This window comes from Falco cherrug, chromosome 1 (assembly GCF_023634085.1).
Source record: "Falco cherrug isolate bFalChe1 chromosome 1, bFalChe1.pri, whole genome shotgun sequence".
Classification (NCBI taxonomy): Eukaryota; Metazoa; Chordata; class Aves; order Falconiformes; family Falconidae; genus Falco; species Falco cherrug.
Window position 1 is genome coordinate 25939000 of NC_073697.1, and position 17450 is coordinate 25956449.

The window sequence follows — 17450 nt, forward strand, 5'->3', positions numbered from 1 at the left end:
ATGGCTTCTCCGCCGCGCCCCGGGCGGCGGGGGGAGGCCAGGGAAAAGGCGCCCCCTCGCTCGGCTGCCGCTGCCGGGCGGAGCGCCCCGAGCCCCGTCATCCCCGGGGCTGGCTGCGGCGTGCGGCCCTGCGCTCGCCCTCCCCCGGCCGCCTGCATCGCCTCCCGGCGGCCTCGGGGGTGCTGGGCCGCTGGCGAGTGCGGGGCCGCCGCCTCGGCCTCGCTGGTGCTGCAGGAGCCGCCTCGGCTTCCCACCCTGGGCGCGGGGAGCCCCCCTCTTCCCTGACGGTGGTACCGCGGCGGCATCTCCAGCTGGGAGATGTGCTGGCTCCGCAGGCCTCGCCTTCCTCCGCTTCTCTTTCCCCGGCGGCAACCTGGACTGCTCTGTTCTCACACCTAATATGGCTGAAGTGGGTGCGAGCACCTTTTATTCTGCGGATTTCGATGCCAGGAGTAGATCTTCTCTGAGCTGCTCTCGTTTATAATGAGCTGAGCTCGGTGTGTTCTCAGGCTTTTGCTCCCCTTAACCTCGGAGGGCTGAAGTAGAGGTCATTGCAGATCCAGTGTGGGTGCGCAGGGGCAACCCCACGACAAAGCTTTTACATCCCTTGCTTAGTGGGGTGACCCTGGATCTTGAGGTTGGTGCCAAGTGCTGCTGCGTGAAAGAGCCAACACAGCAGATAATGAGAGTAGACGAGATTGTTGTTTGATTTCAACCTTAGTCAGTCACGCAGGTTTTGTTACTGTGGCCTTCCATGTTGGTTTGGCAGTTCTGTAGTCCTCTGTATGTTCTAGGCGTTTCAAGCTCAGTGTGCAAGTGTTCTGCTTTGCTACGGGAAGAAATGTAAAGATACCCAAGGCATTTTTGAGCTGTTGAAAAATAGGGTAAGTTATTTTGTTCCTTGCTTAGTTTGTGTGCGGGTAGACTACTTATGCACAACGTGTATGTGTAAAGCCAAGCACCAGTATTCTTTGGTCTGTAATGGGATGGAGGAGTATGAAAGATGTCCTCTCTGAGTAAGCTTTTTTTTTTTGGGGGGGGGGGGGTGTATAAAGCACTTTCTGCTGTCTCAGATATCTCAGGGTGGGGTTTTTTGGTTTTTTCTCATTTCTCATATGGCCACTTTTAATGAAGGGGTAGTAGCAGAATGAAGATCGGTGACAAACTTAAGCAAGAAATGGAGGAAATGGTTACTCTGCAGTGTAGGCCGTGCCATCCTGCTCAGTGCAGTGTGGCAGCCTTCCTGTGAAGGAATATGGAGCAAGTGCTGCTATGTATACCCAGGTTCCTGAAGGTAGCATAGCTGTATTACCATAGCACTGTGAGTGGGTATTGAGTTTGTCAACTTGCATTCTGAGCCAAGATGATGTTACTGACAAGCCAGTATTGCTTTAGCTTTTGGAGTTAATTTATCATTAATGAGTCATTCTGTGTTTATTGTGATTATAAGTATGCCTACATACCATCCCTAGGAAAGCCTTTTCATTCTTAAGGATTCCTTGTTGTTGTGGATTCTAGTAGCTTGGGTGTAAGAGATGTCATCTTGGTTCATGATTTGAAATGTTCTTCTAATGTTCTAATTGGCAGGCAGAGGTGGGCTCATCATGTGCAATGACCTGCATCAGATGATTTTTTCATTGACAAAATCTTTTCTGTGATTGCTACCTTAAACTGCAGAGAAAACAGCATGAGCTGACCATCCAGTCTACTTACCTGCCCGTGCCCCTATGAGTGAAATGTTTTCCTTTGTGGAACTGAGGTTTCAAATTATACATCCATTCTTACACTTAAAGAAGATATTATGGTGCTGAAAATGTGCTGAGGAAACATGGGATCTTAATGCAGTGTTGAACTGGAGTCTTCCTTCTTACTGTAGCAGTTGTGACACTGGATTTCATTCTTTTTGAGAGTATTTGATAATTGAAGAACTGCATTGCATCTCAAAGAACGTGTGAAAAGGTTAATACATCAGACTAATAGATCTGATGAGGTACCAGGAGAAAGGCGCTGAGCCTGGCATTGGATGATGACAGAGAAAGATGCAGCGACTTCCCCAGAGCGTGTGGTGCCTTTGATTACAGTAGCTATTGTTACTGCTGTTCGGGTGGGTGTTAGCTCTTTTGCATGGTGCAGCTTAACTGCCCAGAATATGGTCCCTTATAGAAGTCACGAGCCTAAAATAGAGGGCGCTATTAAGTGCCTCTCAAGAAAAAAGAAAAAAAAAAAAAACCAAAACAAAACCACAGACAACCAAAAAAAACCCAACCCTGCAGGACAGCTTGATTTGAAATCATTTCATGCTGTGCCTTGAGGCTCAGCCAGTTCAGATTGCAGCAGATTAGGTAAAGGAGATCATGAGGTAAAGGGATTCCGGTAGATTATACAGGTTTGATGGCCCTTACTGCAGATGGAGGATGATCTGAGTGCTTACCTTGCAGAGCGTGAAAGCGAGAAGGTGGTTTCAGTACTGAACCTGGTGGTTTGGAACTTCCAATTGCTCTTTCAATACTTTTCCATTTCAGTTGATGCTTCTTTTGCTTTACGGTGGAGTACCTGCCAGTCTTTGCAGAGCTGTGTTACAGATGCCCTGGCTCATGTCAGCTGGACTGTCAGTTGCTGCTCGGCTTTTTTAGCTTTACTCGAGGTGGCTGCTCACATGATGTGTTGTCATAGTGGCATCTGAGTCGTGTGTATGGTTCACAGTAGCAGGTACACTCTTTAAGGCATTGTTTGCGTGCCTGCAGTAGGAATTGCAGTTTAGAAGTGATAATCTGGATTTAGGAGAAACCTGCCCAAGATTGTGAAAGCTCCTCTTCCCTTTTCTTCTCTTTTCCTCAGCCCTTATGGTGTGGGAAGCAGCACAGTGTCCCTTGTGGCTTTACTTTCTATGCCCACTGTGTGGGGGGCATCTTTCTGATTTGCAAGAGCATTTTGGCCAGTTTTATTTTCAGTTTAAGTGGTATATTCAAATCTGGTCAGTCACTTGGACACAAGTTGCAGAATTGTGGATTTGAGCAAACCACGCTATTGCAGATTTATGTAAAACTATAATAGCTGGATGTCTATGTGCCTTTAGTCATGGACAGATTGTTCTATGGAAGATTGAGGAGATTAAATTTGCTTGTCAATAAGACAAAATATTTTACTTGCGTGATGAGGCCTGCCTGCAGGTCCCTCCCAAAGTTTAAAAGTGTCTTGATGGAGGTTGCCTTCAAGTTCAGGTGACACTTCTCTGAGATCCTGTCAGAACTCTTTGGCTTTTTATTTTAGTAGAATTGGTGAAGCATCCAGGCAGTGCCTCTGTTGTTGGTCTGTCTTGAAACAGGATGGAGGTGGCTTTGTAATACCTCTTGGCACAACCAAAAACTTTGTGCCAAAGTTTATTCTCTGGATACCTAGATTTGAGCATGTATGCCACCGTTTGCCTCAGGTAAACTTAATGCATTGCCACAGCTGACTAGTCATGCTTCTGTTTTTTCTACAGAATGAGGGAAATGATAATGAGAAAGCTTACATGTATTTTAGGGAAAAAAAATATTTCTGTAATGGTAGAGCTACTTATTGAGCAAGATGCCTGCCAGTGAACATTTTGACTACTCGGCACATGGTGGCCTGCAGTACTTCAGAAACACATTGCTGCTGCCCTCCTTTGCAAACTGATGAGTGATACTCCGGGGTTTGGTTGGGTTTTTTTACTCAGTTGAAGAAGTGACAAACACAGTTTAATAAATAAAGATTTATGAATAAAGATAATTACAGACTGAATGAATTTGCACGCTGTTAATTCAGTGTGGACTTGAGAAATTACTGTAGCAGTTGGTTCCCAAGTACTTCAGCACAATTGTCCTAATGTGAGCTGTATCTCATCCTTCTAGCCCTTAACAGTTTCAACTTGTTGCAAAGGCTAACTTATTGCTTTATTTGTCATGGCTGGTGTGTGTAATCCCAGACCATCAAAAGATGCTTTTCACAGAGCTGAGGTAAGTCTGTAATAATCTGGTACCTCAATCTAACAGGTTGTAGCTGGGATGTTGTCACAAAGTTAAATGAATGGTACTATTTAGTTCAGCAGTACCCTGCAGTTGCACTTGGTGTTGCTCTTCGGAGCGAAATATCCTTTCAGCTTTTGTCCATTTGCTTATCTTTGCATGCAAATAACAAATAATTCCTTTCTGTGCTAACTTTGCCATTGTTTTTATTTTCTTGAAAGAAGTGACCATGGACGAACCTTAGGATAGGAACTTGGTTGTTTGAGGTAATGGTGACAAGCTTGTCCAGTCCCGCCTGGAAGCTTAAGTTGTTATGGACTGGAGTCATGCCAAATGAAGTTGCAAGAAGCAGTGCACTGGTGTGTGTGGATGTTCCTTCAGTTTTAGAATCCGGTCCCTTGATGGGTGCCTCTGGGTCCCTCACCTCTGAGCCTTGTCTGGAGAAGAAAGAGATTCCACGTTTCAGTTAGTCCTCCAGTACTGAATAGGGTGGAAGTTAAATCTTGTTGATTAATCGTTATGTCAGCACAAAAAAAATAGGCAGGATTACCTGTGGACAAGCAGCAATTGCATGGGTGTTCATGTTACCCTGTCTGTGTGGCTAACAGCTTTTATCAGTGTGCATGGTGAAAACGGGGGGCTCTTAACAGTACAGCTGCACCGTAAAGAAACCAGCAGATAAATTTATTTGATTTCTGGTGTTTGACATCTCAGTTCCAGTATTTTGTTGCTGGCTGGTATGTATGTGAGTGCCTCAAGCAATAAGTTCTCATTAAGACACTTTCCTAGTGGCTGCTCAGGCTGATCTAAGAATGTGACTCATTTTGAGTGAGAAGAGTGCTCAGATTCTTCTTTCTTAGCTGTTATTCCTTGACTCTTCAGTATGTAGCAGTGAAAAATGGAAAAATAGCTTTTATAGAGTATGTGTATCTATGGGGCTTCCATTAGTGCCTGGTAAAACATGGTGCATGGTAAAACTCATAAAACGTGCATAGTGCATGGTAAAACTCACATTCTCTGTGAATTTGGACTATTTAAATTTTTGATGCCAATGCCTTGGGTTTTCACTGTAGTCTTTACCTCCAAACCCCTTGGGCCTGCTAAGACTCAGGCCCTTGACTTTAAGGAGGTGCTGTACAAATTGGGGCACATGGAGATTTTTAATCTTTTTTTAAACCTGGTTTCATGGCACCCATTTTGATAGCAAGGAGTACTTGCATTTTTGTTTTACTGCCTTTTAATGACTTGGAGACCTGAACAGTTTATTAAACCTCTGCTACCCCTTTTGAGATCTCTGAAGTGATAATGAAAGGAAATAATACTGAGACAGGTGAAGAATTGTACTGAGATACCCTGTAAAATACTGTGGTTCTATGATGTAAATCAATAGTGCTGTCACTTGAAATATGGACAGAGGTGGACAGTACTCATCTCTTTGGCAATGTAAACAGACTTCTGTTTCAAGTTGTTAGGGAAGAACTGGCTGTGTGTGATCATTGCCTACTTGCCTTTGTCAGATTTTCTGAAAGCTTTCGGTGGCCTTTCCTGAAATAGGGCAGCTTCCAATGAATAAAAGTTCTAGTGTGATACAGATCTGATGTAGTATAATAACTTACCACAGGTTATTATGTTTTGTACCCAGAGGCATTTTCAGTGTTCTTGTGGTATGCCAGAAATTTGTTAATGCACATACTTTGATTATTGCTAGATTCATAAATTTGTGTGTTGGCTATCATCTGCTTATTCATAGGTTCTTTAAAAGTAAATACTTTGTGATGAAGCTCCATCCTTGTGTATTCTCACAAGTGCTTGTGGTGAAGATTGTGTCACCAATTTTTTGTTCATCAACTGCTTGTGGGGCATGGGTGCAGAAAAAAACCAACAGTCTCATCTGTAGAAACCGAGGTCCGTATTCTTTTAAGGTTGGTTGTGAAGTTTCTGGAGGGAATCTCATGACTGCAGATGCTCACCATTCATGAATTCAGCCTTCCTGTCATGAGCTGGAAGAAGTGACATTTCAGTTGCTGGCAAGCAATCAAAAAGACTTCCAGGTGCTGAAGATCATTTTATGACATGGATGATCTGTGAGATGGTATGGATGGGTAGGAGCATAGCAAGTAAAACTAAGAACAGTTCGAGTCAGGGAGAAGTGGGGGATTTATAGGTTGGCTGGCTTCTGGATCCCTGTGAAGGCTTGTAAAGCAAATCCATGATCCATAAAGGCAAGGTGTTTGTAACGGCCAGTGCAGATTTACCCAGGACACGTCATAACTGACCAAGTAGCTGGCCTTTTGTAGTGACAGGAATGGCTCGCTGGGTGAGGCATGTGCAGTAGATGTGGTTTACCTTGATTTTTCTGGAGGGTTAGGATGGAGAAATGACCATCAGGAACATCACAAAGTTCGGTAAAGGCAAGTTCCCAAGTTCTGCAGATGCATGGAAGGACTGTGTGCAAAAGTAAAGGCCGGGAGATGACTGAGTATGAAGCAGCATTGTACAAATGGACCTCGATGTGCTGGCAGAAGAGTTGAACTTGAGTCAGTGATGTCCCTTTGCAGTGGTGAGGGGCGGTTACTTTCTGGGCTGTCTAAGCAGGAGTATAGCAAGCAGAAGTGATTCTTTCTTTCCATTTGGACTCTTGTGACACCCTGACCCTGAGTATTGCTCCCAGTTTTAACTCCTCCACACAGCAGAGAAACCCTGTGGGATCACCAGGATTGTTAGAGGATTGGAGCACCTGGAGGGAGGAGACTTTGAGAGGGCTGGGCTTGTTCAGCCTGAAGAACAGAGGACTGCAGCCAGGGGATGAGATGTTACTGCTACCTACGTCTATCTGGTGGGAGTGGGTGGATCCATACTTGTCCAAGGTGCACAGTGTTAAAATGACAGCTGACAGGCAGAAACTGCAGATGGAAGTTCTGCTTTACATGTTAGCAAATAACCTTATTCAGAACTTGTTTTAACGAGCAACATGTTAGAAACCGGTCATGCTTTGCTCCTGCGATTGAACCTGGTGACCCTCACAAGTCCTTTAAAACTTAAATTATTCTGTGGCAAATGTGAAGTGCAGTTAGGTTGGACAAGTAGTACCTATGGCTTTGGTCATCTCTGGAGCATAAAGGTTTCTCTTCCCAGACTTCAGGGAATGCAAATCCAGCCCTCATAATCACTTCAGAATATTGGAGCTACCATCTTCATGTTACAGATGTGACAGCAGCATTTTGAAGCAGGTGTGCTTCAAGGTAAAGGAATGTTACTGGCTGATTTAAGAAAGTATATCCCTGTTTGTTTTGCAGTGCTGTTGAACTTGGATTTTTAATTGTTCATCAGTGTATTGCCAAAGGGTTAAATAAATGGCGCTAGAGGTTTTTGACAGGGTTTTTATTTGTTTGTTTGTTTGGGTTTTTTTTTTTAAAGCACCTGTTCTGTAAGGGACTTTGTCAATATAACACAGGAATTGACTGAAATCTTTTTGTTTACTTAAAGGATGTGTGGGGGAGGGTGTCTGGAATTGGTGGAGTAGTTCTGTGTGAATTAAGTTACTGTTTGCATAAATGTTTCAATTCTAAAGTCATTATACTCATCCTTTTATGGGGAAGTTGTAATACAGAGAGCTGTCTTCAAACTAACCTGAATATTTCCAATTACAGCATTTGACACTGTGTACCAAAGAAATGGTGATGGAGAAGCCAAGTCCCCTGCTTGTAGGGCGGGAGTTCGTGAGACAGTACTACACTCTGCTAAATAAAGCTCCTGACTTCTTGCACAGGTAACACTTTCACACACACCAAGTGACTAATGTTTCTGAACAAAAGTCTGTACTGTTCATTATAAATCAGATAAACATTAATTTCTGAGTGTAGGAGGAAATGGACCTGGCTAACTTTTGGACTCTTGTAAAACTGTTTCATCTTACTGACTAGTCCTTAGGCTATAGAACAAAGTCTGGTCATATGGATGTATGGCATGGTATCAAGGTATTTCCTGTGTGGGGAAAGTGAGCTGCTTCTCAGCTGATAAAATGGCAATGTGGACATATTCCAGAAATACTTTTTAGAAAAGACAGGAAAGGAGATAAAATGGCAGAGGAAACACTTGCATTTGGTAACAAAGGTAAGCATGGTAATTATTTCAGGTTAGTATATTGTGCATTGCCTCTGAGAAGTTTTTATTCAGATCATGATTGGAGATGTAAGTATGAATGTCATGGCCTGGACAAAGTAGGTGGATAATACAATGGGGTTTTTTATCCCCTGTGTCCACTATTTAAGTGGTGCTCTGAATGTGTTTCTTCCTTCTTCTGTGGTTTGTGTGGTGGTGGTTTTTTTGTGTGGGTTTTTTTTTTTTTTCTTCCTCCTTTTTCTGGTTTTGATTAGCTATTTACATCTTGTCACTTAAGATTTTGCATTTCCACATTTGGATTTAGATCAGCGTGGACTTGTAATAAATAAAGATAAAAGTAGCTTTGCCAGTATACAAAAAGAGAAAATCCCAGTCAGTGGTTGGGTTGTCTCAGAACTTGACATAAAGTTGATGGGGAAAAAATTGGACTGTTTGAGCAAAGTTAAGAGCTCTCAGATGGCTTGCTTTAGAATTCAGTTTTTTGAATAATGCCTGTTTTCATCTATAGCTTTCAGACAGGGAAAATTAATGGTATCATTTTTACCTAAATCACTGAACTGCTGTGGAACCAAGTTGTTTTCTGTGTTGAAATCTGTTTTTAAGGTGTCTGAGCAGTGTAATCCAGACTTTGCTAATCTATGTTTAGTAATCTAACAGAAATTAAAGGCAGGATTTTCAGTGATTGCAGATTTTCCTCACCCCCAAATCTTCAACAAATGAGTCAGATCAGATCAACAACCGGAGAAGCATGTCCGTGTAACACATCAATACCTGCAGCACAAACTGACAGGTCTCTCTTGAGCCCAGAACTGTGTTCCTTCGGAATGTGTTGTGCTGGGGTGTTTTCTCAGGGTGGCCTGGGAGGGGACATCTTGCCTTGGAGTTAGCTTCGGAGGCACCTTTTAGGCAGGTCTGTCAGCAGTTAACATTTTGTAATAGCCAAGCAATTTAAATTATTTTAAGAGTCTTAGAAAGGGTGTGACTGTACCAGTTTTTCAATGCAAAAATTACGTTATGAGCAAACAATGCAATGGAAATCCTGATATTGGAGCAGCAGGGTAATTTTTGAATGATAGAAAAGCCCAAGTTAAGAAGACAAGTTTCATGTGAAGTGTATCATCGTTTTGCTTTGACACCCAGAAATTGTTTGCATAAACAAAAAGATGGAGAAGAGTTTGTAAGGGATGATGAGGCTGTGTTTCACAGCTTAACACCAAAAGCAAGGGGAGAATTGTATCAGTTCTGCAGTGAGATTGCCTTTTCCTTTTGTAACGGTTATTTTCAATGGCGTTTAAACTGTGTATTGGTATAAATCACTCATGCCTCAAACTTAGTGTTGAAAGTAGTCTTTGATTTTGCTCATAAGAGCATTTACTTGTAATGTAACCTGTAACCTTGGCAGGATTTGGAGGGGGGTATGTGTGTTCTGATTTAAGGAGTACAATACTCTGTTACGTTTTTTCCTCCCTAACTGCTTCAGTCAAAGAGCAGCCAGCTGTTCCAGGTTTGCCTTGCCTCCTGCTTTCCCTTGCTATGGCAACGTTACTTCGGTTGCATCAATATTAACTCATGCTAGGGGAGCATTATAGAGCTGGTGTTCCTGGTGCATTTGGGATGTAGACTGATGTTTCCAGATGGGGGTGATAGGAAATCGGCAGAAGTGTATATGTGAGGAAAAACGGTGTCTGCAAAAAGCCTGTTGGAAGATGACTTCGGTGTTTTATAGGAGGTACTCCCACCCCTCTGAATCTCAGGCTTTACTGGAAACACTGAAATGGAGCTTTCCAAATTATGCTGTATGCGTGGTATGTTGAGTGGGAATGCAGAGTTGTCCACAAAATTTGCTGTCTTGCAGGAATTGTGTTTTCATCAAGGGCTCTAGTCCAAGAATGTTACAGAATTTTTTCTTTTCCAAAGTGGAGGGGCTGTTGATGACCGGTTGGTTACCTGTTTCCTGGAATGGCCCTGCTGAGGTCAGGTGAGCTAGATAGGCACTCATGAGGTAGGCTTCCCTGGTGCGGGTGGTACTCTGTGCTCACAAATATTCTCTGTCTGCTTGAAAGGTGGCACAAGTGTCACTAACGATAGCATCAGTGAAATTTCTCTTAAATACCTCTGCATAGAAGCATCCTAGAGGTTTTGATCTGGTTTGGTTGAGTCACAGCTGATTCTTGAGCTGCTGTCTACTAGCCAGTTTTAGTCTCTGCTACTGCTGTCCCTTTTTTGGGGGAGTGGAGGTGGCTGATTTTTTCCTAGTCAGGCTCAGATGTGGAGATGTGGATGCCTTTCTGTTCTTTGGTCCCACCTTGTTTATGAGTGACGTTCTTCTGAGAGGGCGTCTTCTCTTCCCTCTTTCTCTTGCTGTTAGACTGAACAACAGTTTGCTCACTGCCACAGAAGGATTTTGGTTTTCATGGCTTCCTGCTGCTTGATGTGCTCCTTCTACTAAAAGCTTGAGAAGAGCACCAAGTATCCTGTGGCTAGTCATCCAAAGCTTATCCAGGGGTTACGGATAAGCAGAGATCAGTTTGCCCTCTAAATGGGTGTTGCTTGGTGTAGTTTGCATGCCTGTTGCACTTTAGGTGAATTTATATGGCTTTACTTGCCCCTTAACTGAAAATCTCTAATTCCATGTAACTGGGGACTTAACTTATACTGGTTTCCTGATCTGCAGTTCCCCCGTGTTAGGTTTTCTGCCTACCAAAGAGTTTGAGCAGTTCCTTAAAAGCAAGTTACAACTCTTGGTCCCCCTGTGAAAGCACTTAGTAAGATATGCTGACTGTCAGAGGGCTTACTTTAGAATGTAGAGAGTGAAAATAAGTTTTCCTATCTGCTTGTGCACTGCTGCAGCTGAACCTCTGTTTATCCTTGCTGTTAGGAGGTGCTGGACCATGCTCAAAAACTTGGTTATGCAGTTGGTACCAAAGAAAACAATCTAGTATTTCCCAGACTTTCTCTGGATGTAGTCATGGGAGTTACAATCTTGGATTGGTGTTTTCAGGAAAACAGACCTGGAAAGATTTTCTAGGTTTAGTAGGATAAACCAAGAAATGGCAAATGCGGAAGTTCTAGTACTTAATTCTGTATCTGAACACTGACTCTCTGCATTGGCTTCTTTGAGAGAAATGCTCTGTATCCTTGCTAATCTGTGAGACAGTGAGTTTCCAGAAGTACTTAATGAAAATTTTATTTCATATATACAGTACAAGGGTGGATTATAATAGTATCTTGTATAACTAGGGCAAGTCTTGGCATTCAGACCTCATGGGAATCACTCCCAAGGCAAAGCATGCTTCTAAATAGAAAAAAAGGTGTGATATGATGATTTTGTCTGATCTATTAATGTAAATGTACAGAAAATACTAAGCATTTGTCACATGCTTTATAAGCTGGGAGTAAAAATCCAAAACAAAACTTAAGACTATTCTAGGCTCAAAATTTGGAAGTGGAATAAAAGCATGAAAAGAACTCTGAAATGTAAGAAAAATATTGAAAGCATATGTATGTATATTACATATAAAAAATATGAGATTTTAAAATCCAATCCAGAAGCTGGGTCAAGAAAGGATCTTGGGGTTTGTTTTCTTGGAGTGGTCCAGAGATCTATGCTATTTGAGACGAAAACCACAACTACTACGTGTTGAGTAGTATAAATAGGGAATATTAGTTTTTAGTCAAAAGTCACACGGTGGAGGCTGCGCTCTAAGTGGTGATTTAGTTATTGTACACAATAACGTGATTAATGCAAATGAAATACTGTTCACTGCCTAAATGTAAGAAGCACAGAGAGAATGTTGCCTTTGGACTACACCTAGTACTGGATTTATCCCTTGGTGTGGCAGCTGTAAGATGCAGTTTTGTTTGGCCTTCTTTTGTTCGCTGTTTTTTTTTTCACTTGATTTCAGACAACATTTCTTCTGGGGGTTTTGTGTTCAGCTGTGGTGCCTAGGAGGAATAAGGTCTTTTCTAATACTTCAGAGGTTTGTAATGAGTCTTTGCCTGTTGCTTCTGAGAAGCCAAGTGTGAAATAACAGCTATGGATAGCAGAGATACAGGATAGATGGGGAGGTGGGTTGGCTGGTTGGACAAGTTGTCAGTACAGCCTAAATCTAAGGCAGAATCCCTCACTGTTGCCCAAAGCTTTGAAGAGAATGGGGGTTTGGAGGAGAGGCAGGTGGGTTGTTCCTCCCTAGGCTAACACCTTGGCTGGGTAGCGCAGCTTTAATGCAGGCAGATGGTTTTGACGATGGGGAACCTTCAAGCCAAAATGGCCACCTTGCTTAAAGGAAGCAAGTGAAAGGCTGAGGTTGTTTTAGGAGCTTGCTACGTATCTTGAGCAAATGGGAATACTGAACATTAAGCTTGTTTGTTCCTGTATTCTTGGAGCCTTGAAGCTGAAAATATAGCTTGAATTGCTGTTTGTGCTGAAATTCCCAATGCATTGAGCTCTGCAACTTTTGGCTAAAATACTTGCTGAATTTGGTCCTATTTTTTCACTACTATGACCTTTATGTCTCTTTACTTGCAGGTTTTATGGCAGGAATTCTTCTTATGTCCATGGAGGGCTGGATGCCAGTGGGAAACCACAAGAAGCAGTGTATGGTCAAGCTGTGCGTATCAGAAACAGTCCTGTAGTCCTCATTAACATTTTCAAAACTTACTAGTATACATCAGTATTTTCTTTACCAATTATTTTACCCATTACTTTGACTTTCTAATCTGGTAAATAACATGTGACACTGCCTCCTGTTTGGAGGCAGATAGGAATTTGTTGGCCTGAATTTTTTTGTTTGATTGTTGCTGGTTTTACTGTGGGATGTGTTTGATTCATCAGCTTTGCATCTGGACTGCAGAAAATATATTTAGGCTGGGAGACAGAAGCAAGAGGACCTCTTAGACTGCTGCTGTTGATGTATCTTATTTCAGTTAGAAGTGGTTTCTTGGGAAGGGTGCTTTGATCTTTGTGAGTTACATGGAGTTCTTGGTGTTACCAAGTTCTTCTGTGAATGGAGTTTTCTTAAAGTGGAAGATAATTCACTCTTCACGACTTAAGTCCAGGAAACACAAGTTTTCACTTTAGTTGTAGCGCTTTATTAGAATAGTGTTTGTCACCTAGGGGCATCAGTTCATGTGGTAGCCCCATCTTTGAGCAATGTGGCTTTTAGCCCAGGGCAGGGTTGGTTTCTTCTCCTTTCACTGGCAGAACCTGACTTGGCAGCCCAACAATCATGGCAGTGCAGATGTTACCCCCTCCTGTGACATTTGGATACTTTGTGAATGCATAGAGGGTTGCATTTTTCCTGTGGGAGGTGGTGTTTTGGCTTCTTTTAAAACACAAGGTAAATCCTGGCCCTCTTGCAGGCCCTTTGAAAAATGAAAGCCTTAAATTAGGTCGTATGTTATAATACAGCTGGAAAAATTGGATAGCAAGTTGTGTGCTATTTGACCACTCTGAGCAGGACATGAGTTGCAGTGGAAAACTTCAGAATAAAAGTTAGATGTGCTCAGATAGACTGTTCCTGGCGAAAGACACTTCTTGGTTCCTGTATTTCATTTACCTTTTGAGCTTCAGTGGGGTGATTTTTTGTGTTGGCTTAGATTTCGGTATTCATAAGGTGTAAAGCTCTGTACAAAACTCAGTGTAGCTAAAATGCAACTCTTTATTTCTAGGAGATACACAAGAAAGTGATGTCATTACAGTTCAGCGAATGCCACACCAAGATTCGTCATGTGGATGCTCACGCTACTCTGAGTGATGGAGTGGTTGTGCAAGTAATGGGAGAACTGTCAAACAACGGGCAGCCGATGAGGAAGTTCATGCAGACTTTTGTGCTTGCTCCAGAAGTAAGTATATGTAAGATTGTGTTTAACTTGAAAATAATGATAGTGGAAATCTCACTGGTTGCTACAGTTTGTCATATTGGGGCAAAAAACATGATTTGGCTTTTACAGCTTGGCCTGAAGGCTATCATTAAATACATAAGGAAGTGTGGAGAAACAAGTGTATCGGACCCATCCTGAGCTGTTTTATTTTCTTAGACTCGAAGTATTGGAGCAGTAATACAAAGCAAATTGGAACTAGCATTTGGGAGCTGACGTTGGCCAAATAAATTAAAAAAACCATGTTCAGCTCTGCAGATCGAGTCTCTGGCGTAGTTCTGTACTTTGTTCCGGTCTGCTGGCAAATGTGAGTATGGGTTGATGCTGCTCAAGTTATTGCTCAAATTTAGCTCTTAGCAAAGGCAGAACTCTGTAAGGGTAAAAGGTGTTTTGTGTTCTTTCTGCTTCTTTCCCCCCAATACATCATAAACTATTGTGTAGTTGGTGATTAATGTGTTAGAGTCTTATTGAATTTGTTCGTTGTTTCCCTGTGCAATGCTATAATTATACAGTCACCTTGTTAAAGTTCATTCTGGTTTTTTTTTATTGCAAGGTTTTTGTAATAGTGTAAAATTCCAATTCCTTGATGAAACTGAGGGACTTGATGTTTATTTAGAACCTATGATTGCTGTGACTGAGAAAAATTGTTTTTTTTCTACTTGAAACTTCCTTTTTCAGTTGGGTAGAAGTTACCATTCAGTTGTTTGCTTAGAGAAGAGGTGGTGCTTGGAAAATGGCTTTAGTGAAATAGTCCTGTTCCAAAATGTTGGTGTGTAGCCCAAAGCCCGTATCTCTCATCTATCCTTGATGTTGACTGCTAGTATACCATATATGCAAAAAAAAACGCACATTGCTGTTTTACAGGGTTCTGTTCCAAACAAGTTCTATGTCCATAATGATATCTTCAGATATGAAGATGAAGTATTTGGGGATTCAGAAGGAGAACTTGATGAAGGTGAGGAAAACTATACATGTAGAGTTTGTTTTGTTCTTGTTCTTCTAGCATGTATGCAGAGCTTTCAGAAATATCCAGAGATGGAAAGACGTGAACTGTATTGCATTCTCATGGATCATAGCGGTTTAGGAGGTGGCTGAGGTGGGGAGTGTAGGTTATGTTGCTGGAACTATCTGCTGGACCAAAACTTTCTGTAAAATGAAGGTCATATGCTAGTACCTTATTCCTTGAAGGGCTAAACTGGCTCAGGGTGGGTGAGGCTTGGCAGAGAATGGAAATAATGAGCAATGGTACTTTTGCTGCCACTGGTTTAATCGGGTAAACTTAATTTCTCTGATCAGTCAAATTTTTGGGTGAAGTGATTTGAAGATAAACAATCTTGCATTCAGTAATTCATTTCTGTTCAGGGGCTGAACTTGACCTGGGTGGGTTTTTTTGCCCCCCTGTGTTCACTGAGGCAAAGCAAATTAGAGTGCAGCCAGAATGAATGTACATGTGTTCACTGGATAGTTTCTGGAACGTTTTCATCTCTGTTCTGTGGAACAGAGCATCTTAGGCAATCATCCCTGTATTTGAGGTTAATCTTTTTAGTTTGAGGTACTGAGATTTATGAGGTAATAGTACAGGCTTTCTCTTTTACTGCCACCCAGTGAAAAACATGTGCTGCTTTAAGAGACCCTCAAACCCTCCTCCCAGAACTTCCTAGCACCAATATGTCTCTAGTTTCTCCTTTTTGTGAAAATAGTAAGAAACAGAGCCTCCTGAATGAGCAGAAGGGTCTTCTGTCTTTTGCAGCTAATTTTGCCTTTTTTTGTTGATGAAGCTTTATTTTGATTACTACTAGTTTAATATGCTTTTAAGTGTGGCTTGTGTACCTCTCACAGAGATGTATAAGAAGGTTTTTCTTTTTGTGTCAGAGTCTGAGGAAGAGGTGGAAGAGGAGCAGGAGGAAAGACAACCATCACCTGAACCTGTGCAAGAGAATGCAAGCAGTACTTACTATGAAAACCATCCTGTAACGTAAGAAGTCCGTTTTATTGTATGAAGCTGCTTTTTTTAATATAAATGACAGCATTGCTTTGGCGCTTGATTCTGGATATGATCTAACAGGCAGTTTAGGAAACTACACTGAAGTTGATACAGATCTGTGTTATGTTAACATTGTATTATTTTGAAAGGTTGGCTCTTGGATGAGAGAAGATGTAGCGCATGTTCTTACCTTTGTTAGTTATTTTCATTTCTGGTTACAAATGTGAGCTGAAGACTTAGCAAGCGTGTTTATGTACACAGTTAATGGAGTCTTTGTTACATAAACTTGTAACAGTGAGTTGATACAATGTAATTTATGTGAACAGATGGGTTAACAAGCGGGTGATTAATCCTAGTTACTCCTCAAATTTGGGTAGCACTGGGAACTCAAAGAAAGGTCCACTTTTTGAGACGTTGCTCTACAGCTGTATTGGAAGAATAAATCTCTGTCCTGAGTATCTTAAAATTTACAAAAAAAAAAAAGGTAGAAAAATGTTTCTTTATGTTTTTATTAGAAAAATACATTTTATTAAAAAACAAACAAAACTACCCTAAAAAACCCAATCCACAAACACAAAGAAACGAACTGCCAAAACCCTGTGTTTTTATTTAAACACAGGAATGCTTTTTAAAGGGCCAGAACTGACTTCCTGGTTTCCTTGTTAAAAAAACCCCAACAAACAACACTTACAACATCACTAGATGATGTCTGTGAAGTGTACCAGTGATAAATGGTAAATACTGGTCATCTAAGGCTTTTCATGATAAAACATAGGGAAGAGGAAGGGAGCCTGCTGGAATTCTGACAGTGACTTACTTTAATGCAGGAGGTTTTGGGTGCCTAAAAGCTTTGTCAGGTCTTGGTTTTGGGTTACTGTGCCAAGAAGTTGTAAAGGCGACATGCATCAGGTAGTCACCTGGGCATATGCTAGCCTGTGGCAGGAGCTGCATAGATAGAAGTAACCAGAATTCGGTAAGCTTTGAGGATGGCTTCAGAGAGAAGTGAAAAACTTCATATCCCCTTACATTTTGAACACACAGAATAGAGAAGGAGTTGTGTGTGATTTTCAGTAAACAAGACTCATGAAGCTTTTGGTAAGGAACTTATACAACATTTTCTAAATAAGCTGTGGGTTTCATTCCAAAATTGGCTTCATTTATGTGTATAGCTTAATCTTCCACTGGTCTCTCACTGTGCTTCTGTTCTTTTAGGAGTGGCAGTTCTTGAGTTTAGCATATATTCCTTAAAGGGTTTATATGTCTGTGATTTTCACATTCTCTGCAGAAAACTGTAAAACATGTCTTCACTTCAGCAGGAGTAAAACGTGGCTTTGTACACAACTACAGGGGTACAGCTTAACTTCTAACAGTATTGTATGTACCATATGGTAGCAACTGGAAATAGAATGATCTTTCAAATACCAGCTGTTACCATAGCATAGCTTATAAAAGTCATAAAATACAAAGCTATTGGT

At 41.7% G+C, this 17450-nt stretch overlaps 1 protein-coding gene across 2 annotated transcripts in view; it reads left to right on the plus strand.

The window, feature by feature from the left end:
• The window catches only part of G3BP2 (G3BP stress granule assembly factor 2), a 30017-nt gene that overhangs the window by 491 nt on the left and 12076 nt on the right, over positions 1-17450 (plus strand). For both annotated transcript variants that reach the window (XM_055708198.1, XM_055708206.1), the window contains exons 2-6: positions 7640-7758; positions 12640-12721; positions 13782-13955; positions 14856-14946; positions 15864-15966. In XM_055708198.1, the coding sequence (XP_055564173.1) occupies positions 7664-7758; positions 12640-12721; positions 13782-13955; positions 14856-14946; positions 15864-15966 (545 nt within the window). In that variant the 5' untranslated portion in view covers positions 7640-7663. The remainder of the gene's footprint in view (positions 1-7639; positions 7759-12639; positions 12722-13781; positions 13956-14855; positions 14947-15863; positions 15967-17450) is intronic.